We start from the raw sequence: 25,965 nt of genomic DNA on the forward strand, positions 1-25,965 counted from the left end.
AGAATAAGGGGGGGGGGCAGGGCAGTTTGAGTAACAATGAAGGGTATGTGGCTGAGAGACTGAGGGGGGTGGGGGTGCATTACTTTTGCCTAGGGTGCCAAATTACCTTGCACCGCCCCTGATGCAATGGAAGAAAAAAACAGCAACCATAAAGTCAGTGTTACTACAAACACCTGACGTTGAATCTCAGTCACCGTCATTGTGTGTGACTTCTTTCAATAAATAGCCAATCACAAACGATCAACACTGGAAAGTGTTTGTGGTTGGCTAACCACAAAATGGACTTCGGCTCATTTCAGTCATTTAGTGGCTGTTGCTTATAGCACGCCGTTATTTTGGGGCTTTCATCTCAGATTACAAAGAAAGAAAAGTCTTTCTTTTAATTATGATGTATCAAAATCAATGCCTTTATTCTATAAAATATTATAAAATAAAATCTTTATGTTTGTAATACTTCATAATCCAACAGATAATGGATGAGGAGTATTTATTTACCTATTCTTAATTTTTATGTGGGATTAATTTATTTCTTTATACACTTTTTTATAATCAGCATTTAGGGATCCTGATCTATTACTCAGTTGGCGTAGTGCAGAAGTGGCCAAACCACGGCTCTTTCTCCCTCCGCATGCGGTTCGGCTCCCTGCTCCCATCTTCCACTGCCCAGCACACTGCTTCTGAGTGCAGTAGCAGCGTTTCTAAGGGCGCTGGCCCATGAGCCAATCAGAGCTCACGGAACAGCGGCAGCGACCCCTGATTAGCTGCCGGAAGGTGAGCTCTGATTGGATCACAGGCTGGCGCCATAATTAATATGTGCAAGAGACTCAGCAGCGGGTGGAAGCTGTAGCTGCCTAGACCAGCCCGCAGCAGCCGCCCAGGCCAGCCCTCAGCAATAGCCCTGGCCAGCCCTCAGCAGCAGCCCAGGCCAGCAGCCCAGACCAGACCAGCGACAGTAAGGGTTAGCATTATTGGTGGCATTATATTTATGTGGCATTGTACTGGGGCATTATATGTATATGTCACTGTACTGGGGCATTATACGTATGTGGCACTGTAATGGGACATTTTATGTAGGTGGCTCTGTACTGGGGCATTATATGTATGTGGCACTATATGTATGTAAACTTTAAAACATTGGAAGTTCACTTCAAACCATACTTGCCTACCTGACCCTCTCCATGAGGGAGAAAATGTTCTGTTCCTGGACTTTCCTGGTACTGTATGATTGCCATCACCTGTGGTGAGCTAGGTAATTGATAAGAAAGGTGTTTCACCACAGGTGATGGCAACCATACATTACCAGGAAAGTCCAGGAACAGAGCATTTTCTCCCTCATGGAGAGGGTCAGGTAGGCAAGTATGCTTCAAATTTTTATAGCTTCCTCCAGATCGGTTCCCAAGTGTTAACGTGGGGTTGAAAAGACACTTACATAGCAGTTTTAAAGTTTTAATACTTTAAAGAGCGCCTGTTTTTTAATCATCTTTGTATTTGGTGTATATGTGTGTGGGGATTTTGGAGGGTAAATCCCATCGATTTTAAACGGCAGCTTTAAAATTGCAGCGCAGGATCGCAGACATATATATTTCTTGTACATTATATGTATGTGGCACTGTACTGGGGCATTATATGTATGTGGCACTGTACTGGGGCATTATATGTATGTGGCACTGTACAACGTGACTAAAAACGGGGTTGTGATACATGGTCATACTCCTACGTCATACCAAAAGGTGTGCACACAAATGGGGTGTGGCATTGTGACAACTACACCACGCCCCCATTTTTGCGCAGGCGCCTTAGGTGCTCGCACGAGAATGGCTCTTTCACTTGACTACAGATCTTTTCTGGCTCTTTGCCTCTTACTGGTTGGTCACCCCTGAGGATTTGATTCCTATAATGCACAAAGGCTTTCATACAGTACAACATGGCTGATCTAATTACAGATAATATTTTGCAGATTCACTTGTTAAGGTAGGAAAGCCTTGCTTATGTTTGTTTGTATCCCACAGACTCCCACTGAAGTATGAACAAAAATAAATAAGGATTTTACTTATTATAATAATAATAATAATAATAATAATAATCAGAAATCTTTGCAGGTTCAGAAGAAACCTCACAGCTAATTGACTGTATCTAACAGCCCATCCATGCAGTAAGCTCTCCTTTGACATGTCACTGCCTGACACTGGTTGCCTGGTGATATGATTGTAAACACCTCCCAGCTGTCTAGGTTGCAGGGCACAAGGAGCAGTGCACACATACATGGCAGCTCCCCAGCACAGCCCTCAGCTGGGCAAAGAGATCAACTTTGTGGCACAGGATATGATCTGGTAAATGCCCATCTCTCTTATGCTACATCTTATCTGTGTACCTCATGCAGTGGGAAATGTATATGTATACAGTTCAGTGGATTCTATATGTGTACATAGAGACTGTAAAACATGTTTACATACAGAAAGTAGATAGCTCTGTTTATATAGTGTTTTAGAATGATTTATGTATTCAGTACATGGTGCTTCTTTGAGTGAAATATAGTTCTAGGAAACATCTCTATTTATGAATTAGTTCATATTTTTTTCCCTGCATTTAAATGCTAAGTATAATGTTTACATTAAGAGTATTTAAAAAAGGGAAAAAGGATGATGTAATAATGGGGGTAATTCTGAGTTGATCGCAGCAGAAAGTTTGTTAGCAATTGGGCAAAACCATGTGCACTGCAGGGGGGCAATATAACATGTGCAGAGAGAGTTAGATTTGGGCGGGTTATACTGTTTCTGTGCAGGGTAAATAATGGCTGCTTTATTAATACACTGCAATTTAGATTGCAGATTGAACACACCCCATCCAAATCTAACTCTCTCTGCCCCCCCCCCCCCCCCTGCAGTGCACATGGTTTTGCCCAACTGCTAACAAAGTTCCTGCTGCGATCAACTCAGAATTACCCCCAATATTCGGTGGGCAAGTCGAGATGAGAACTATAGTGCGACAAGGTCGGTTTCAACAGTGTTGAATAGTCACAGCTCATCCCTGTCAAATGTCAGTAATAGTACATATAATAATGAAATTTAATTTAGCAAAGACTCTTGAGCTCATGAGCATAGATCATATTTCACATTCATACACATAATATGCTTTGTACTAAAAAATAAATAAATAAATCAGTGCCTACTAATTGAGTATGCCCTTTTCATTATTTCCTAATGCTTTCTATGTCTTGTAAAGGGCTAACTCATCCTGGGAGAGTCACATTTCCTAGGGTGTATTTGATTGCCAGCAATGAACACACATCTCATATCACAGACTGAAAGGTCACCAGATTTATATACACACACCATGCCATGTATATAAAATATTTATAGCTGTATTATAAGACAGCCATCACCGTATGCCTCACATTTCTCTAGTGATGACAATTGGGAACATGCATGAAAACCAGTGCAAAGTACTGAAAGGTGATGTTGGGACAACCAACAGGTTAGTAATAAGAGATCCGGTCTGAAGATCGACAGTATCTAGGTCGACAATGTTTCAGTCCCGAGTGCACTGAAAGGTATCTTTCAAACGATCCCCATATGCAGTGGGGACGCGGTGCACTAATTTGGGATCCCGGTCACTCTACGAAGAAAACGACACCAAAAAAAAAAAAAACTCATGTCGACCTTTAGACCTGTCGACCTAGCACATGTCGACCTAGAAACCCTGTCGACCTTCCATCCATGTCGACCTAGTGACTGTCGACCTATAGTGGTCGACCTAAACCTTGTCGACCTAGATACTGTCGATTTGATGAACCACACCCAGTAATAAGCAAAGATATATGCAACAGGACAGCAAAAAAACATGTGTGCGTTGGGGACTTCCCTGAACCCAGGGGCCCGTGTGCACCGCACACATTACACCCAATTATAGAAACACCAATGAACAGCACTACGGGTAGGGAAAACACAAGAACACAAAAAAGTAGTGTAGAGTCCACTTAAAAGATGAAAGAATGGTATCCCTGCCAGTGGCAAAAGAGAAACAGGGGGGGGGGGGGGGGGGGGGTATTCATTTAATAGTAACTTGCTGTGAGGTAAATGGCTGGGATTTTGGTGAATTTTGATCAGAGATGTGCGGACAAGGTAGGCAAGGGAGGCAGTGTCTCATCTATCATAGACCAGTATCCTCCAGAGTTTTGACTAGAATAATACAAAGAAGATATTTCTATTTTCTAATATATTATTTGTATTTGACTTATCATTTTCATAGTCAAAACTGTGGGGTATAGTGGAGTTTGACAGGACAGGCACTGCCTCACCTGACCGCACATCACTGGTATTAAAGTGTGGCTCTGTGTTTCATAGTTGCCTACACTCCCGGATCCTGTGAGAGAGTCCAGTTTGAAGCTGTTATCTCCTGCTGAACTGCATTATAAATCAAACCTCCTGATTCTTTGAATTCGTCACTGCATACACAGCAAGATCTGTGTCCATCTCCTCACATGCTGCGGACTGCACAGAGCAAGGCCACACAGCCTGTGTGTGCCTGCCTCCTGATGCGTCCAAAATTACATTGCAGACGCATCAGGCGGTCCGCCGGTATTTTTTACATTGGAACGGCTGAGTGTGACATCACGCAGCCACCCCGAAAACGCTCCTGGCATGCCCTCATTCAGACTCGCCCTCCGATCCCGCCGCTGTCAGCCATCTTGCGTGTGCGCAGACCACCCGAATGCAGCCGATGCATACAGACACGCGGCTGCGTTCGGGTCTGAATGATCCCCCTAGTGCATACACACTGAATGGGTGCAGTATGGTATGCCGGTGGCCGGGCTCCCGGCGGCCAGCATACCAGCGCCGGAATCTCAACCGCCACCATACCGACAGCTGGGTGAGCACAAATGAGCCCACGCTGTGGGCATTGTGGCGCGCCAGGCTATCTATTCTCCCTCCAGGGGGCTCGTGGGCCTCCAAGAGGGAGAAAAGGTGTCGGTATGCCGGGTGTAGGGATTCTAGCGCCGGTATACTGTGCGCCGGGATCCCAACAGCCGGCAAACTGAAGACCATCCCACTGAACGATATTACTAACGATATCGTTCAGTCACGTCATCTGCCACAACCCACAACAGTTTCTGACGATATTGTCAGATTGACCTGCATGATCGGATAATAGGTAATATTAACAACCCGCGGGAGCGTGCATTGTTCACGATATTGTACGCACACACTAAACAATTATCATACCAATGTTTCATTATCGTCCAAATTGTTCAAAAAATCGTCTAGTGTTAAGACAGCTTTATTTTTACACTGCAATTTAAATTTCAGATTGGACACACCCCATCCAAATCTAACTCTCTCTGCACATGTTATATCTGCCCCCCCACCCCCCACCCCCCCCCCCCCCCTGCAGTGCGCATGGTTTTGCCCAGTTGCTTGCTTTTTTGGCTTGCTTCCACATCTGAATAATCCCCATTGTGCTAAGAGAGTGGAACAGAAATATCACAGCGAATAGATGCAAATAAGAAAGCCAGTATTGCAGGCAGCAATGTCAGTACCAATAATTGCAACATTTCCAAAAATAATTGCTACTGATGTTATATAGCAATATTTTGCATTTAAGCTTAGACACACCCATATGTGGAGGTTGACATGCCCTTTGGTTGGAGCATGACATTCCCCCTCAACAGCAAACCATAAGTAAGAGACGCCGCTGCTAACTGCGCATGTGCGACCCCTATGCATTTCACTGCATTGAGTGTCGCAGTTCTGCATGGATGTGCAGCTTCTAGCTCCTCAAAGGTGTAAGAGGCTGTTACAGCTGTTACCACTATTAAATGGTCCTACCACCTGCTGTTCCAGCCAGGATAAGGATCAATGTATGGCCTAAACTCCATTTCACAATTCCACTGGTGCCTGTTCTTAACCTCCTAGATTTTAAACCTATAGGACATATCACGTTGCCACGCAGTGACACCCATTTAGACACAAGTGAAAACGCAACTCTGTTGTGTGTGACTCTAAATAGGTACACAGGGATGGGATGTAGTTGGAATCCCGGTGGTTGGAGTCCCGATGATCAAACTACCGATGCCGGAATCCCGACCGCCAGAATGCCGGCAGCGCTGCCACAGCTATTCCCACTCCTGGGTGTCCATGAGCGAAGTGAGCCTCCAAACCCGCAGCGCGGCGAGCGTAGCATGCCTGCAAGGGGTTTTGTTCCATTTGCCCCCCTGCCAGCATTCTGATGGTCGGGATTCCGGCGTCTGTATTTTCACCGCCTGGGTCCCGTACCTAACCCCACAGGGATGCGTATGCTAGCTTTGTATGCGACTCTGAATGAACCCAAAATGGCATAAAAAGTTCCTTATAAAGGCATGACATAATAGCATCACAAATGACATCTCAACATGAGCATGTATAACAGTACGTTTTACAGGAGTTTGACCATTACTATTGTAATAATAATAATAATATTAATAATTAATATATTTTTAAAAAACAATTGTTTATAAAAATTCTGCAGTAATACATGTAAATATTAATAATATAAATAATAAAATAATGACTAAACATTGCAATCTGTAACTATATAGAAAAGGAATGACAGCATATATTGTTTTCACCAATGGCCCCAGCTAGCAGAGCCACAGTGGGAGCCCAGCCCCCGTGACCGCGCCTGTACCGACGACCCCGCCATTAGATGTACTTCATTTTTAAAGCTCTGTATCCTGGAGAATGTGAACAGTAACCACAGTGCGGGGGTTGCAGAAAGACTTTTCATCTAGAGTACATCTAAGGACAAATAATTAAAACCTGTTATTCCTGAAGTGAAAGTCAGATATTGATAATATGGGATCCGGTCTGAAGATCGACAGTGTCTAGGTCGACAATGTTTAGGTCGACCACTATAGGTCGACAGTCACTAGGTCGACATGGATGGAAGGTCGACAGGGTTTCTAGGTCGACATGTGCTAGGTCGACAGGTCTAAAGGTCGACATGAGTTTTTCACATTTTTTTTTCTTTCTTTTTTTTATTTTTTCATACTTAACGATCCACGTGGACTACGATTGGAACGGTAAAGTGTGCCGAGCGAAGCGGTAGCGGAGCGAAGGCACCATGCCCGAAGCATGGCGAGTGAAGCGAGCCATGCGAGGGGACGCGGTGCACTAATTTGGGATCCCGGTCACTCTACGAAGGAAACGACACCAAAAAAAAAAAAAATCCTCATGTCGACCTTTAGACCTGTCGACCTAGCACATGTTGACCTAGAAACCCTGTCGACCTTCCATCCATGTCGACCTAGTGACTGTCGACCTATAGTGGTCGACCTAAACATTGTCGACCTAGACACTGTCGATTTGATGAACCACACCCTGATAATATATGCGAATGTGTATCACAATTATTATTTTAAAGTGGACGGTGCTGCGCTGTAACAAATTAGAGCAAATGTCTGTGGTTGTGTCACACACATATATCTATGCATCCACCCACTAGCTATGTATAGATTAACCTTAAAGAGCACCAATTGAAAATAATGAAAAACCTTGCTGCTGTCTTTGCTCTGTCTGTTTTAGGAAATCACATATCAAGTCAGAGATGGAAACTGCCAGATCGTGGCCTAATAATTGGGGATTTTTAACAACATCTCATAACGAGGTACAAATCCTTATATAAAAACTATGTAAATCAGATATTGTTCTAGTGTATATAGTATAGGGCTGTTGGTGTTCAGGAACGTGCAACACCCACCATCTTCCATTTGGACAGCTGGATGTCACAGCTGGTTCAATGGAATTGTCCATAGAATAGTCAGCAGGGGGCGCTGATCATTAAGCACTGCAGACAGCGTAACGAAGCAGGCCACAAGAGTCCAGGGGCCCCACTGATTATCTGAATTATTCATGCATTGCAGGGTTTCATTTGTGCTGGAATGTACAGAAATAAACTTCCAGGGTCTTTAATGTTTAAAGATCATTTTTGATTCTCACAGCCTATGTCATAAATTAAGTTTCACTTCTTTCCTTATCTGTAAACCAAGTACTGAGCTATCAGTATCAACATGCACTGTGTAGAGTACACATTTAAGAGTAATATATTTTTAAAAGGAACACAATATTAGGCAGTGCTAATTTTATTAAATGTTAATAAAACCAGTAATAATATTTATATAATAATAACAATGATATTCTTGCCCTTACTTTCATTGCTCTGTGAAATTGTGCAGCTGTGGGTTGTTCTCTGCATTGTTCAAAGTTGTATATAGAAAGACGTTATAGCCAACAACTGCATAATGCACAGGCCCAACGACAGTGGGTACTAAGGGTACACCCGCGGCATCTAAATTTGAGTTACAGACTGGCCTCACTGGCCGGCCGTCTGGTGCCACAAAACTAGGAAAAATAAACACTCAAGCCGGCAAGGACCCCCTTCCAGTTACCCCTGTCACCTTGCCAGTGATGCGCAAACTAATGAATCATGCTGCAACGTCACTGCACTGTGCCTGCACTGGCCCTTTTGTCACTACCTTCCTGCAGCCACAGGCACCTACGAGGGAGGAGCAGCTCCAGGAGGTTTTGAGCTGGGGCGGGAGTAAACTTGCGGCATCCCTGGCTACACGCACAGTTTCAGCAGCACCACTATCCACTCCGCTGCACAGAAGCTGCCTGCAGCACCACTGACTGGCTGCAGACACCATCCCTCCCCACCCCTGAGGCAGCACCACCACAGTCCATTCCGCTGCATATACCCTCCTTACCCACCCCTGACACAGCCACAGCACTGACAACAAGAAGTACTGGAAGAGACGTCACACTGGCAGCCTGCATCATCAGAGACAGTGTGTGGCAAGTCCCAGTGTATTTTTATTTTTATTTTTATTTCCTGTCTAATGAAATGAAATACAATACATTGGTTGGCATATCTTTCAGTTAAAATAATCATGTATCACATATCTCCCACACAGGGGAGGGATGTGTAGGTGCGGGGTTGAGGGTGGTGGGGGTAGGCGGTCGAGGGGGCCCCCAAAGACATCAGTGTACTGGGCCCCAAGATTTCAGTTGCCAGCCCTGATAATGCATGGGCACGAAATAAATGTAAAAATATGATACAATTCAAATTTATATGTACAATCCAACACATCACCTTTGGACTTTAACTGACAGATATCAAGAGGGGGCTGTTTCAAGCCTTTTTGACAGATAAAATAGATAAAATCAATTAGCTTCCAACTGCCATGTTACAAGCTCTGTTTGAAAAACGTCAGAAGCTGATTGGTTAGTACTTTATCTCTCTCCACTTGATCTCTCTTCAAGGTTTGATAAATTCCAATCCAACTCCCCCCCCCCCCCCCCTCCTCCCCCACTCATTTCCTTCCATAATCACTACAATACCACTTGTCAGACATTCGGGTCTGCTGGTTTTTTACTTTCTTGCAATGGTTTTACTGCACTCTGCAAAATCATTAAAGCCTTAGTGCAGCAGAGAGGCTGTTGCTTAACAACCCTGAAGAATGGGGAAAAATAGCAGTCTTTGCAAGTCACATTGAAGTCTAATTATATTAATATGCAGTGATAAGACTGATTTTCTATTGCCACCTTGCGTGAAGTGAGATCTATTTATTAATATACACTAAAGCAGGTGTCAGCTAAGCTAATGTTGAAGGTCACTTAATATTTAGCAGTACTTTACGCTTAAAAAAAATGACATTATTTTGTCACTGAAACAGCATAAAAGATATCCAGATTAATGGGGGTAGGGATAAAAAAGTTTAATAGAATCATTTTCTTTTTAAAAGGCATCTATACCATACTTGTCTACTATTGAAAAAGCATTTCAGGTAGATTGTGAAAGCAACAACTTAGCGTTAAAGTAGACGTGTACTTCTACATATGAGTGGTGTATCTGAATAATTACTTGCATCCAAATGTAAATAAGCCCCAAAGCAGTTAGTAAAATCTATTTGTTGATGAAAATACACTGGTAATTTTCAGGGTTTGCTCGTGTGGGGTGGTCTTCACTATGCCGACTGACGGGATCCCGGCGCACAGTATACCGGCGCCAGGACCTTGACAGCCGGCATACCGACACTTATTCTTCCTCGTGGGGGTCCACGACCCCCCTGGGGGGAGAATAAAATAGCGTAGCGCGCCACCGTGCCCGTAGCGTGGCGAGCGCAGCGAGCCCGCAAGGGGCTCATTTGCGCTCGCCACACTGTCGGTAAGCTGGCGGTCGGGCTCCCAGCACCGGTATGCTGGTCGCCGGGAGCCCGACCGTTGGCATATCGTAGTGAACCCCTCGTGTGTTGTGTTTTATAAATGGTTCCATATAAGTGGCCAGGAGAAACCTTACTGAAAATGCATGAACTGTAGCCATAGGGAAGGATCATTGTGCCTTATTACCATAGGCAGATGCAGGGGTGGGGGGGAGGGGCACTTGAGCCCATGCCCCACACGTTCTGTGTTTGGGAAGCTGTATGCCCAATGTTATGTACAGTATATTAGAGGCGGTGCATCCGGCTCCTTCACTGAGGTCCTGCACTGACCTCCGCAGTGGCTTCCCCACTTCAAGATGCGTAATCTCTCCTCTCCACACTCCACCAGCAATGCAGAGCGTGGAGTTGAAGGTCCCCCAGACACACTAACCGGGAGAGTGCTACATATAGGGTCATAAGAAGGGATTGGGGACAGTTGCGCTGCACTACTACTACTCTGTGGCATTATGTGTAAGGGGCACTACTACTACTGTGTGGCTCTATGTGCAAGGGGAATTACTTCTGTGTAGACATTATGTGTAAGGGGCAATACTACCATGTGGCTTAATGCGCAAGGGGCATTACTACTGTGTGACTTAATGCGCAAGGGGTGTTTCTACTTTGGGGCATTATGTATAAGGGGCACTACTACTGTGTGGTTTAATACACAAGGGGCATTACTACTGTGTGGGTATTATGTGTAAGGGGCACTACCACTACTGTGTAGCTTAATGCACAAGGGGCGTTACTACTGTGTGGGCAATATGGGTAAGGGGCATTATGGGCATAATGTGTAAGGGGCACTTCCACTACTCTGTGGCTTCATTTGCAAGGGGAAGTACTACTATGTGGTTATGTGTAAGGGTCACTACTGCTACTGGGAAGGGGCACTACTACTACTATGAGGCATAATATGTAAGGGCCACTACTACTACTACTCTGCAGCATAATGTGTATGGGACACTAGTACTGTGTGGGCATAATATGTAAGGGGCACTACTACTACTTTGTGGCATAATGTGTAATGGGCACTACAACTGTGTGGGCATAATATGTAAGGGGCACTACTACTACTTTGTGGCATAATGTGTAACGGGCACTACAACTGTGTGGGCATAATATGTAAGGGACACTACTACTGTGTGGACTTAATGTGCAAAGGGCACTACTACTGTGTGGCGTACTATGCAAGGAGCACTACTACTGTGTGGCATACTGTGCAAGGGACACTACTACTGTGTGGCATATCATGCAAGGGGCACTACTACTGTGGCAAAACATGTAAGGGGCACTACTACTGTCTGGTATAACTTGTAAGGGGCACTACTACTAGGGGTATTGCTCACAAGGGTGGCATAACCAGTGAGGCAATGCTCCTTGTAGCAAGACCACCCCCTTTTCCGGGAGCACGCGCCTTCAACACGCACAAGTGTACCTATCACTGCTGATCACCCACCTTCCCCTATCATGATTCCGACCCTGTCATTTTCTTCTGGATCTGCCCCTGCTTATAACCAATGCAGGGAAATGGCACTGGTGATCCCATCTGAATTTCCTTTTTTTTTCCCCAAAGAATATAGCAGCTACAGCTCTTCATAGAGTCAGGAGAGTGCTACTATTTCAGGGAGTCTCCCTGACACCCTGATAATCAGGGAGAGTTGGCAAGTATGATTTATACTTACATATCATACTTGCCTACTTTTGGCTCTGTGGAGAGGGGGCCTGGACTGCACACCCTAGCTTCTTATAATGGGATGTGCTACCTTGCTGGAACCATACACCATTAAAATGATAACCATAATAGTCGAGGTTCTTGGCATATATTGGGCAGTATATGAGCCTGCCCACCTACTTCACGGTGACCTCATCGGACAGGTCCCTAACACTGGAAAGGTTTTGTTCTGAACTATTTATTCGTATGGCGCACTGCAGCCCGTCCACTATAAAAACCAGTGTAAAAATCACCTAGTTTTACAAAAAAATAATCTATAGTACAAATATGGGGTGGTATTTATCGATGTACAGGGCGCATGTATTAAATATAAAACATTAAATACATCCCTTAGGTTACTGGAGAGGTGGTGAATCCTTAGTGTGATAGCTTGATGGATTATTCTGGTGTTTTCTTCCTCCTCTCATACAATCATGTAAGGATCCAAATGTTCATAAAAAACAGAAAGTAGAGAGAGAAATGTGTAGGACAGTTTTTCCACCAATCGATTATTTCCACAACCTTAGGAACAGAAAGGCGTACCCCACTCACACAGAAACAAGTGAGTGGAAACCCATAAAGGTATCTTTACATCAGTAGGAGTGTTAGAGATTAATTTGCAGGGGCGTACCCAAAACTCACACAGGTGAAGTGATGGAAATTCCCATAAGGGTATCTTTAGTAAACCTTCAAATATTCATCAGATGCGTACCCCAACTTACACAGACAATGGTTAGGACATGTGCATAAAGGTATCTTTCAAATATTCAACCAGCAAGCAAGATGCGTACCACAACTCACTAGATATGAAGATGTTCAACTCCTATAATGGTATCTTTATCCACGGGCTTAAGCAGTTTTTCCACACAGGATACACAGAAAAGACCAGGAAAAAAGTTCCACTTTCTCAGTTTAAAATGAAGGGTTTATTTCCCAATGATATTAAAATGTGATAATACAATTATCACAAAAATAAACAAAAAATTCAAACACTAAAAAGACAAGTCCGATTTTTTTAAAAACGTCCCAGGTTACTCACAGTACTAATTGTTCAACGCGTTTCGGTCTTTCAAGAGGACCTTTTTCAAGAACTGTTTGTACTGTGTGGAATCTGGATATTTATGCTATAGACATCCAATGGGTGAGTAGCAGGAAATTACATCATTAATTGATTACTAAATTACATCACTTCAAAACTTCAGCAAAATATATAAATGCTTTATACAGAGTAAACCTCCCATGTATTAAATACTATTTTAGTTATTTGATATAAATTATAGGGCCTTAAAAGGTCTTAATTCGACCTTAAAGTACAGAACCGCTAGGAATCATGGGTGATGTAGTACGAATGGGCGAAAGTGCATGCCCATATAAGGAAATCCGCCGGATGTTTAAGGTTCTAATGGATAGGGAGAGAAGGGCTATAACAGTGAAAACAACCTAACTATTAGATAAGGTGCCTTAGCTGTCTAGATCCATTGTATAAGATAACAGGTACAGTTCATTTTTTTGTCCGTTTTCGTGTAAAGCCGCTATGACTTATGGGGGATGTAGTTTCCATATAGAGTTCTGATTTCCTTATAAGGAGATCCGCCGGAAGTCAGGTGACGGGTCCTCCAGTGCGTCCTCCATTATCCCCTCATATAGGTTCCGTTTGTGTGCGCGGACCGGAAGTGACGTTCCGCAAATCTTAGAGGTTTCCCAGGAGAATCATGGGATATGTAGTTTAGCGGCCAGATATGTACGGACTCCAGAGATGTTAACTAAATATTCAGCAAAGTATAGAAACAGAAGTTAATGGACATATTACATGGAAAGAAGTTATTCTAAGATGTTAGCATTATGATTAAACAAAAAACGGACTATAATGAAGAAAACAGATTACACTGAAAAATGTCATTTTGTTTCTCCTCTCACAGAAACCACTTAAGCTCGAAATCGCAATTTAAGCCGTGTGGATTCAGGGTCCCATATGTAAAAATACACTGCATCTCTGACTTTGCAAGCTGTGAAGCCAGATCTTTCCTACGTTTATTTTCTTGAACATGTTTAATACCATAAAAACCCACTACCTCTGTAATAGAGCAATTGTGTTTAGTCTGAAAATGAGCAGAAAGTGAGTGGGTAGCTAACCCCTTTTTTATGTTTCTTATATGCTCGCCTAAACGAATTTTTAATGGCCTACTGGTACGTCCTATATAAAAGAGATTGCAGCTGCATTTTATGGCATAAACGACATTTTTGCTGTCACATGTTATAAAATCCTTGATAACATGATTTTTTTCATTTATTTCAATATTCTCAATTTTATTTTTCCCTTCACTTTTAATAGATCTACATCCGATGCAATTTCCGCATCTATAAAAGCCTTTCGAAGTTATCCTATGTGAAGGTTTATTAGATGGCAACATGCTGGAAACCAGCTTATTTCTTAGGTTTGGAGCTTTTCTATAGATGTGAGTGGGTTTCAAAGAGACTAAAGGTCCGATGACCGGATCCTTTTTCACCAAGTCCCAATGTTTCCTCAAGATGTTTTCTATTTCCCTGTGTTGTTGGTTAAATTCCGTAATAAATGCCCATTCATATGTATTTTTTTTATTATGGTCATTTTGCTTATTTTTTTCACTATGAAGCAAATCATTACGGTCAGTATTTTTTGCCTTTATAAGGGCCCTTTCAACTATATTCTTGTTATATCCACATGCAGTGAATTTTTTACTCATTGTTTCTGCTTGGGACTCAAAAACATTAGGCTCCGTGCAGTTTCTTTTCACCCTTTTTAATTGACTCAATGGAATTGAGTCAAGCCAGTTGTTATGATGGCAGCTACTGGTGGATATATATGATCCGGAGTCAGTAGGTTTTGAGTAAGTCTTTGTGTGTAATTGACCCTCCTTCACATATACTGTTATATCCAAGAAATTTACTGTCTCGGTGCTCTTTTCAAACGTCAAAGCAATATTTTTATCGTTTGTATTGAGGGAGACACAAAAACTTTCTAACACAGTGACATCCCCCCTCCAGAGAAAGAATATGTCATCTATATAACGGGCGTAGGACACCAGATTCGCTCCGTATGGATTGTTAGTCCAAATGGTGTTGAGTTCCCATAGCCCTAGGAACAAATTTGCATAACTCGGAGCGAATCTGGTGCCCATAGCCGTCCCAGTCTTTTGAATGAAAAACTGGTCCTGAAAAAGGAAAAAATTATTATTGAGAATAAATTTGATACCCTCTATAAGCATTTCTTTGAGATCCTTACTGTAGTACGACCCTTCCAAGAAATGGGTGATCGCCTCTACACCATCATCATGGTTGATGATGGTGTAGAGGGAACTAACATCTGCAGTCACCAGGATGTCTCCATCCTCCCACTGTATAGAATCCAAGAGTCTAAGGAAGTCCTTGGTATCCTTTAGATGGGACTTGTTTTGGATTACCAAGGGCTGTAGAAGATAATCAATGAATCTGGACAAATTGGAGGATAACGATTGTACACCCGATATTATCGGTCGTCCAGGGGGATTTGTGGTGCTTTTGTGTACCTTAGGCAACACGTATATGACTGGCACCACAGGTTCATCAATCAAAATAAATTTGGCCTCTTTAGGGCTAATAGTGCCCATCTTTTCATATTTATCAATATAATCCTTCAATTTTGATAAAATGATATTGGAGGGAAACGCGTTGAACAATTAGTACTGTGAGTAACCTGGGACGTTTTTAAAAAAATCGGACTTGTCTTTTTAGTGTTTGAATTTTTTGTTTATTTTTGTGATAATTGTATTATCACATTTTAATATCATTGGGAAATAAACCCTTCATTTTAAACTGAGAAAGTGGAACTTTTTTCCTGGTCTTTTCTGTGTATCCTGTGTGGAAAAACTGCTTAAGCCCGTGGATAAAGATACCATTATAGGAGTTGAACATCTTCATATCTAGTGAGTTGTGGTACGCATCTTGCTTGCTGGTTGAATATTTGAAAGATACCTTTATGCACATGTCCTAACCATTGTCTGTGTAAGTTGGGGTACGCATCTGATGAATATTTGAAGGTTTACTAAAGATACCCTTATGGGAATTTCCATCACTTCACCTGTGTGAGTTTTGGGTACGCCCCTGCAAATTAATCTCTAACACTCCTACTGATGTAAAGATACCTTTATGGGTTTCCACTCACTTGTTTCTGTGTGAGTGGGGTACGCCTTTCTGTTCCTAAGGTTGTGGAAATAATCGATTGGTGGAAAAACTGTCCTACACATTTCTCTCTCTACTTTCTGTTTTTTATGAACATTTGGATCCTTACATGATTGTATGAGAGGAGGAAGAAAACACCAGAATAATCCATCAAGCTATCACACTAAGGATTCACCACCTCTCCAGTAACCTAAGGGATGTATTTAATGTTTTATATTTAATACATGCGCCCTGTACATCGATAAATACCACCCCATATTTGTACTATAGGTCCCTAACACTATAGCGGTTTGCCTCTGGGGCGCAGAGCACCCCCAAACTGCCACACCACCCAAGGGCATCACACAGAAAAAGGATAGGAGTGAGAGATCAGTTTTAAACAAATGAAAGAGGCTGCTGAGTGTTAAAGAAAAAAAGAGGACAGCAGTAAGGTGTTAGAAAGTGAGGTTTAGCTGAGCAGTGTTACAAGTGAAAAAAATATGTGAAAAATGCTACATAAATATAAAACAAACACAAGGTGATATAAGTGTTAAAAATAAATGTACGATGTGATGCCCCAAAGTTGTCCAGCCAGAGCAATACAAGGAGCTCCATGCCCCAAAAGTTCAAAAGTTTTGGGGGTGAACTTTTGGGACATGGAGCTCCCTGTATTGCTCTGGCAGGTTTGTGCTTTCTGCCTGCACTACCATTCCGGGCCACATATATAATATATATATATATATATGTATATATATATATATATATATATATATATATATATATTTATATATATATATATATATATATATATATATATATATAAAGACAGACAGTTGGCACTCCAGGCAGAAAATAAATGCAGACTAACACGGCAGTTTAGTCTACACTGCCGTGCAGTGGTGCAAGTATAAAAAAGTCTTACGGGTACTGTGTGCGCGCCCGAAGGCGCGTGCGCAAAAAAATGGGTGTGGCCAAATGTCACATGGAGCGTGGCCAATGAAAATGGGGGCGTGATACACATATGGGGGGAGGGGCAGATACACGTATGACCCAATAGTGCCAGATACACGTTGCCCCACAGTGCCAGATATACATAGCCCCACAGTGACAGATATACATTGCCCCACAGTGCCAGATACACATTGCCTCACTGTGCCAGATACACAAATGCCCCCAGAGTGCCAGATACACAAATGCCCCCAGAGTGCCAGATACACAAATGTCCCCAGAGTGCCAGATACACATTGCCTCACAGTGCCAGATACACATTGCCTCACAGTGCCAGATACACATTGCCTCACAGTGCCAGATACAGAAATGCCCCCAGAGTGCCAGATATACATTGCCTCACAGTGTCAGATACACATTGCCCCACAGTGCCAGATACACAAATGCCCCAGAGTGCCAGATACACAAATGCCCCCACTGTGTCAGATATACATTGCCCCCCAGTGCCAGATACAGAAATGCCCCTACAGTGCCAGATATGCCCCCAGTGCCAGATACAGAAATGCCCCCAGTGCCAGATACACAAGTATGCCCCCAGTGCCAGATATGCCCACAGTGCCAGATATGCCCCCAGTGCCAGATACACAAGTATGCCCCCATTGCCAGATATGCCCTCAGTGTCAGATATGCCCCAGTGCCAGATACACATGTCTCCGCAGTGCCAGATATGGCCACAGTGCCAGATACACATGTCCCCCCAGTGCCAGATATGCCCCCAGTGCCAGATATGCCCCCAGTGCCAGATACACATGTCCTTCCAGTGCCAGATATGCCCCCAGTGCCAGATATCCCCCAGTGCCAGGTACACAAGTCCCCCCCAGTGCCAGATATGCTCCCAGTGCCAGGTATACATGCCCCCCCAGTGCCAGGTATACATGCCCCCCCAGTGCCAGATATCCCCCAGTGCCAGGTATAAATGCCCCCGTGCCAGATATCCCCCAGTGCCAGGTATACATGCCCCCCCCAGAGCCAGATATCCCCCAGTGCCAGGTATACATGCCCCCCCAGTGCCAGATATCCCCCAGTGCCAGGTATATATGCCCCCCTGTGCCAGATATCCCCCAGTGCCAGGTACACATGCCCCCCCAGTGCCAGATATCCCCCAGTGCCAGGTATACATGCCCCCCCAGTGCCAGATATCCCCCAGTGTCAGGTATACATGTGTTCCCCCCCTCCTCCCCTGCTCACCGCTGCCGCTGCCGTCTATCTGTGTGAGGGGAGGAGAGCGCACCCTGCGCCTCTCCTTCCCCATAGTCTCTGGCGGGTGTCTCAGTTTAATTCAGCGCCAATCAGTGAGCCAATCAGAGCTCGCACCGCGATCTCTGATTGGCTCACGGATCGGCGCTGAATTAAACTGAGACACCCGCCGGAGACTGATCCTCCCCTCACATCAGCGGCGGTGCGGCGGGGACGGCGGGTGCGGCGGGGAGCAGCAGAGGGAGGGAGGGAAGAGGAGCGGCGGCCCGTCGGTGTGGGTACGGCGTACCCACGGCTAAATTCTTACGGGTACGCCGTACCCGCCCGTACCCACACACTTGCACCACTGCTGCCGTGTTACGTCAGGCAGAGTCCCCCTTTTTACACATAAAGGCAGGCTCCCAGATTTTTACACATTAAGCACGCACAATCCCCCTTTTTTTCCACATTACAGCAGCAGTCCACCCCTTTTCACACATTAGGCAGGCAGAGTCCGAGAGAGAGAGAGAAAGAAAGAAAGAAAGAAAGAAAGAAAGAAAGAAAGAAAGAAAGAAAGAAAGAAAGAGAAAGAAAGAAAGAAAGATAGAATTATACTTACCTGTGAGTCTCACATGCTATGGGTGCTGACAGGAGGGGGGGGGTCATCACAGGCTGTGACACTTCCCCCCCCTTACCTGTCAGCACCTCAGCCATGTAAGAGACACATAGTTAGTGGAGACAGTTACTGGCCGTCCAGCTACAATATCCCGATCACCCCTATGTGGACCTGCCACCGCAAGTATCCCCTCCTCCCAGGTCTGGCTGCCGCTGTAAACACCCCATCCCCGCAGGACTTGCTTCAGAGCACTCACCCATCGATGGTCTGAGCTGCTCTTCTTTGGAAGTGCAAGCGGCCATGGCAGCGGCAGGGGAAGTCTCCGTGTAGGTGACGCATATCATTCACGCGGTTCCCTGCTAGAGAGCCGGAGGCGCGTCTTGGCTTTGTTTTCAGCGCGCTGCTGGAGACAAGGGGGGGGGAGCGGGGGAGCGCTGCTGCTGCCGCCTGTAAGTATATGAGCAGCGCTGTGTCCAGCAGAGAAGAAGCTGGGCGCAACACTGCTATATTAGGTAGTGCTACTTGGGGTGGCCAAACGGGGTGGAAGCTGATGGTGCGCTGTGGGCAATGCACCATCCGCCCACACCTAGTTACGGCACTGCGTAACATGTTACACCCAGGTTAATCCTACGTAGTGCACCCAAGATGGCTGCCTCACCTGGTACTTTTGTGGCTGGAATATACAATCCATGGAATCTATCACCCAAAATGCCTGCAGCAACATTGCATTATGCTTATTGTGCTCTCTAATTTCTGTGTTGATTTCTATTTCTAGATCCTTTGTACAATGTATCACGCTTTTGATGTCTGTAAAGTGACTTTGAGTCCTGCTGGAGAAAAGCGCTATGAAAATAAAATGATGATGATGATTATTGTCTCAACTTGTTTATACTGGACAGACACAGGTCCAAAGTGTGGTGTGAATACTGTAACACGGGTTGAAACTGTGTTCATTATGTTCAGTCAGACCCAGGATTTGTATCTGACAGGTGCATGTGTCTGTCCATTGACTGATATGGGGCAGTGTTTCAAACTGATTCATATTTAAACATTTTCTCTTTTTAATTATATTTACAATAAAAATGGCATAAAAAATAAATAAAAGATATCCGCTCTATTATTAGCTACAGTGGGGATAGAAAGTTTGGGCACCCCAGGCAAAAATTCATTTAAATGTGCAAAAAGAAGCCAAGGAAAGATGGAAAAATCTCCAAAAGGCATCAAATTACAGATTAGACATTCTTATAACATGTCAAAAAAGATTGATTTTATTTCCATCATTTACACTATCGAAAGAACAGAAAGCAAAAAATGGCATCTGCAAAAGTTTGGGCACCCTGCAGAGTTAATACCTTGTACTGCCCCCTTAGGACAGCTGAGACCTGGCAGTGTCATGGATTGTTCTCAATCATCGTCTGGAAAGACCAGGTGATGTCAATCTCAAAGGTTTTAAAAGCCCAGACTCATCTGACCTTGCTCCAACAATCAGCACCATGGGTTCCTCTAAGCCAGGGGTGTCAAACTCAAATTCATCGGGGGCCGCATCAGCAGTTTGGTCCCCATCAAAGGGCCGGTTGTATCTGTAGGTCTATGTGTCCACTCTTTATTATCATAAATTAATGTCACTGCATTCAATTATTACTGTTTTTTGTAATAATGTAAGTAATAACTAGCTCTGAAAGCAGAAACATAGTCAGAATAATGACAAGTAGATATTCAAATGTACAATTATTGTACAATGTATTGAAAAATGTTTTTTGGTAACAAACATTAATTTTTTTTTAAACATACAAATATTGCCAAACACTGTTTATTAAACATATGGAAAACACAAGGCCATGTGCCCCCTTTTATAGTGCCCAGCCATCTGCCCCCTTTTATAGTGCCCAGCCATCTGCCCCCTTTTATAGTGCCCAGCCATCTGCCCCCTTTTATAGTGCCCAGCCATCTGCCCCCTTTTATAGTGCCCAGCCATCTGCCCCCTCCATTTACTTTACTTACCTTTTACTTCTTTCTTTCTTTTACTTCTTTCTTCTTGCTCCTCTCCGCGGCGTCCGCGCGCTCCTCTGATCCCTGGAGATGTCGGGCGGACGTCACGTGATGACGTCACGTCCGACACCCAGGGAGCAGTGCGGGGCAGGAAGAAGTCGGGCCAGGTCCCGGAAGGTAAGTAAATTTTTATTTTATTTTTTAACTTGAGCCATTTTTAAAATGAATTTACTCCGTGCAGGCACGGAGTAAATTCATTGAAAAAAAAAAAGGGGAGGCTGCAAGGCTGGCGGCGGCACCGCGGGCCATCAGACGAGGTCTGGCGGGCCGGATTTGGCCCGCGGGCCTTGTGTTTGACACCCCTGCTCTAAGCAGTTGTGTAGAACACTGAAACTGAGAATAGTTGACGCTCACAAAGCAGGAGAAGGCTATAAGAAGATAGCAAAGCGTTATCAGATGCCCATATCCTCTGTTCGGAATGCAATTAAGAAATGGCAGTCATCAGGAACAGTGGAAGTTAAAGCAAGATCTGGAAGACCAAGAAAAATATCAGATGGAACAGCTCGCAGGATTGTGAGGAAAGCAAGTCAAAATCCACGTTTGACTGCACGATCCCTCCAGGAAGATCTGGCAGACACTGGAGTTGTGGTACACTATTCCACTATAAAGAGATACTTGTACAAATATGGTCTTCATGGAAGAGTCATCAGAAGAAAACCTCTTCTACGTCCTCACCACAAAAATCAGCGTTTGAAGTTTGCAAATGAACATATAGACAAGCCTTATGCATTTTGGAATAAAGTTCTGTGGACCGATGAGGTTAAAATAGAACTTTTTGGCCGGAATGAGCAAAGGTACGTTTGGAAAAGGAAGGGCACACAATTTAATGAAAAGAACCTCTGTCCAACTGTTAAGCATGGAGGTGGATCAATCATGCTTTGGGGTTGTATTGCAGCCAGTGGCACAGGGAACATTTCACGAGTAGAAGGAAAAATGGATTCAATAAGATTCCAGCAAATTTTGGACGCTAACTTGATGCCATCTGTGAAAAAGCTGAAGTTAAAGAGAGGCTGGCTTCTACAAATTGATAATGATCCTAAACACACCTCAAAATCCATGGTGGATTACATCAAGAGGCGTAAACTGAAGGTTTTGCCATGGCCTTCACAATCTCCTGACATCAACATAATTGAAAATCTATGGATAGATCTTAAAAGAGCAGTGCGTCACAGACAGCCCAGGAATCTCAAAGAACTGGAAGACTTTTGTAAGGAAGAATGGGCGAAGATACCTCAAACAAGAATTGAAAGACTCTTGGCTGGCTACAAAAAGTGTTTACAAGCTGTGATATTTGCCAAAGGGGGCAGTACAAGATGTTAACTCTGCAGGGTGCCCAAACTTTTGCAGATGCCATTTTTTGTTTTCTGTCCTTTTGAAAGTGTAAATGATGGAAATAAAATCAAACTTTTTTTGACATGTTAGAAGAATGTCTAATCTGTAATTTGATACCTTTTGGAGATTTTTCCATCTTTCCTTGGCTTCTTTTTGCACATTAAAATGAATTTTTGCCTGGGGTGCCCAAACTTTCGATCCCCACTGTAATATTCTGTGTTCCACCGTCATCCAAGATATATACCCTAATATTATAGAATTTCTCTATTTATAGGCCTTTTCTTACTTAGGAGTGCTCCCTGAAATAACATACTGTATGTCAACAAAGAGAGAAGAAAAGTGTTACATTGCGGGGCAAAATCACGACTGGTGATACTTGTTATATTTTAAAATGTAATATACACACACCACCAATTCAGATATATGGGGAACATTTATATTATTAAGGTCATCTACTGTACCTGTATTTTAACAGAAAACATTATATTCACAATCAATACAAAGTCACAATACAATAGGTTTTATAAGTCACTTTTAATAAACATAATAAAAGTTACATTTTGATATATAACAAATATTACCAGTCGCAAATATAATAAAAATGTCTATAAAATTTAAAAAGAGATTTTACAGAGTGCCACAACATTGTTTTGAGCAAGTAAAACAAAACAACAGCATCACAAGGTCAACTCAAGTAGGGACAGTTCTGGTAATGTGCCATTCTGGAACAGCTAATGACATCAGTCTACATCTACACTTTTTCCTCGTACCTTATAGAGCAGGCATGTCCAAACTGCGGCCCTCCAGCTGTTGAGAAACTACACATCCCAGCATGCCCTGACACAACTTTAGCATTCTCTGACAGCAAAACTGTGTCAGGGCATGCTGGGATATGTAGTTTCACAACAGCTGGAGGGCCGCAGTTTGGACATGCCTGTTATAGAGGAATATATATGCACAGGAAAATTGGCGATGTAGTGGCTACCATATGTGTGCATCTGTACACAGTGGCTATGTGTGGTGGCACATTGCTCTAATTGAATTGACCCCCATAAACTAAATCAAATGTTCTGTAGCAGGATATCCAATATCAACTGGAATTTCCAGCTCACAAGTTAGGTTAGGGATAACTTTTCTATATGCTGATGTCTCATATCATCTGATCATTTGAGGGGCATACCATTAAATACATAATAAAACATAATTTATCAGGTCCATTTTTTAATAGAAACCCCTAACACTTCTAAAGCACTGTTCCATGTTTCCATTTCTTAGACATAACAGAGGAAATTGGCTGTATTTTAATGCAGAGCTTGTCATTTCAGCTGGTGGAAAATAAGACTGAAGAAAATAAGGTCCAATTAAAAGTTCCAGAACACCTCCAGGTTCGTCCGGTGACCCCAGTGGAAACATACATCAAGGTCAGACACCTGAGCAGCTGTAGATGACAGCAGTGAAATGCATTTTATGTGGTAAAGCCTTTATGAGGGCATGCCATTTGGTACAATCGGATAGCTAAGACAGGGTTGCTTAACAACATACTTAAGGGGCCCACATTATTTCCAAGCAGGGACCCCACTCTACCCCTTCCCTCACATTGTTTGCCATAGGTTTCAGCTACACAGAATGTTGGAGCCCTACAATGTCAGCCTGTGCACAAGGGGGTATAGGGGGATTGGGGAGGGGGGGTCATTATGCCCAAAGTGCTAAAACCATTCTTACCAATGCCAGCCAGTATCGGCAGGCAATAAAAGCTGCACTAACAGTTTTTTTGTTGCTGTGATACAAACAACAATACAAAATCTAGATTATCACTGTATATTAATAAATAGGTCACTTAGGGGGAGATAAACTAAGCCTTGGAGAGTGTTAAAGTGGAGAGAGATAAAGTACCATCCAGGTAGCTCTTCACTGCAATGTTACAGGAAGTGTTTGAAAAATGACAGCAAGGAGCTGATTGGTTGGTAGTTTATCCCTCTTTACCTTATCACTCTCCATGGCTTAGTACATCTGCCCCTTAAGGTTTAAAATACAATCCTCTAGCAAAACAGATAGCCCTTGACTGATGATAAACAGTCCTATTTATGTACTATTTATAACATACTAACACATTTATAAACATCTCTGAAACTTAAAGTTAATTGTTCTGAAGTATGGATAATTCGTTCTAATTTACTGTCTATGAAAATGCGAGGAGGTGGGATGAGAGCGTAAATTGTTATCTTTACAAACGAATTTAATACATTAAATCATCATGTCACAAGTAGATATGTTAGAGCATTTAAGCAAAAGAAAACTGTGACATACTGTATGAATATAAAAAAGTGAGGATGATAAAATCTACTACATGTCTTATCTAAATACCTCTTTTATTTATCCCACCCATGCCTAGGTCGGCCCATCACCAGCTATTCCCCAAACCACTCAGGGCTTAATAGGTTGGAGATCCACCATTGCAGAGCTGCAACTTGAACACTACGGCAGATCCAAATACCTGAAGGGAGACTTCTGCAAGTCAATGAACTGGCCAGCTGAAGGCTTATCCTAATGTCCTATAAAGAGCCAGCGCAGTCTCCACCATGTACTGCTAGCCCAAACAAACTTTGGAGAAGTTGTAAAAAATTAGGTTAAAATGGAAATAGCAGTTTTTTGCATATTTGCTTGGTCGACAGTAAGATGGGAAAAACAAATTTAAGATTATCTCTAAAAGTTAAAGCTATGCATAGAAAATAAGTACCTAGCGCAAACATTGTACCATAAAACCTGATTTACAGTCAGCTTTGCCTCCAGCCTGTTATTTTGTACTATTTACATTATCGCATTAAAGGTTAGTAAAGCTGTATGTTGATTGAAATGAAGCTCCAAGCGGAGAGTTTAACGCTTGTCTCCTGCAAGTCAAAATATTCAGAAATGTGTTTCCAAGGAAATAACAGCATTGGTGTTGTCACTAACCCTACACATGATTATATTAACTTGTTTGCTCCTTCACTTTCATTTCACGCTAATTTCTTGGAAACCCTAACATTTGGCTGTACACAAAGGAACTTTATATTAAATCGCTAGTTTGGCCAGGCTGTTGGCTAGGGTGACAAGATCAGAAGATCATATATATATATATATATAGAAGCAATGTGCGGCGGCACTCAGAGAAATAAACCAGTCAAGCAGAGTAGTTTACAACGTTTCGGAGCTTTAATTTCCCTCCGTCATCAGGTATAACAAATGATACAAACATTTACCTTAAATAGACTCCCCACCACGTGTATCACCTGGCGTGCAGTCCCAGGATGCGGACGCCCACTAGTGACGTTCACTCCCGTTCCTTGCATCACCATGGTAACATTACAAACAAAATCATTAAAAACAGATGTGTAACATTGCCACCTGCACAATCCGTAATCGCCTCACAGAAACTCATTGCCGTATAACTAGTATATCATATACAGTAAACGATAGTATTAAGCAATGAATTATTGAATGAAAAAATTGCATGAAAAATATACATACAAAATGATATTGCTATCCACAAAAATTGCATTAAAGAAGCACGACATCTAACAATCACAAAAAACAATGTAATCCCAATGTTTCGTTAAGGCCTCTAGGGGCCAATGTCCCTAGTTCATGGATCCATCTGGATTCCCTTTGTAACAAGCGCACTGA

The 25,965-nt window shown here is 43.1% G+C and overlaps 1 protein-coding gene across 2 annotated transcripts; it reads left to right on the forward strand.

Annotated features, from left to right (window-relative positions):
- Window positions 1–2,149: 2,149 nt before the first annotated feature.
- Window positions 2,150–25,079, forward strand: CIMIP1 (ciliary microtubule inner protein 1). Of its 2 annotated transcripts, XM_063959058.1 has the most exons (4): window positions 2,196–2,330; window positions 7,560–7,641; window positions 23,628–23,723; window positions 24,695–25,079. In XM_063959058.1, the coding sequence occupies exons 1-4, from the start codon at window positions 2,263–2,265 to the stop codon at window positions 24,848–24,850; spliced, it is 402 nt and encodes a 133-aa protein (XP_063815128.1). In that variant the 5' UTR covers window positions 2,196–2,262; the 3' UTR covers window positions 24,851–25,079. The 2 variants fall into 2 exon arrangements, with proteins under 2 accessions (XP_063815129.1, XP_063815128.1); XM_063959059.1 differs by lacking the exon at window positions 7,560–7,641 and having other exon boundaries at window positions 2,150–2,330.
- The last annotated feature ends 886 nt before the right edge of the window (window positions 25,080–25,965 follow it).

This window comes from Pseudophryne corroboree, chromosome 3 (genome assembly GCF_028390025.1).
Source record: "Pseudophryne corroboree isolate aPseCor3 chromosome 3, aPseCor3.hap2, whole genome shotgun sequence".
Taxonomy (NCBI): Eukaryota; Metazoa; Chordata; class Amphibia; order Anura; family Myobatrachidae; genus Pseudophryne; species Pseudophryne corroboree.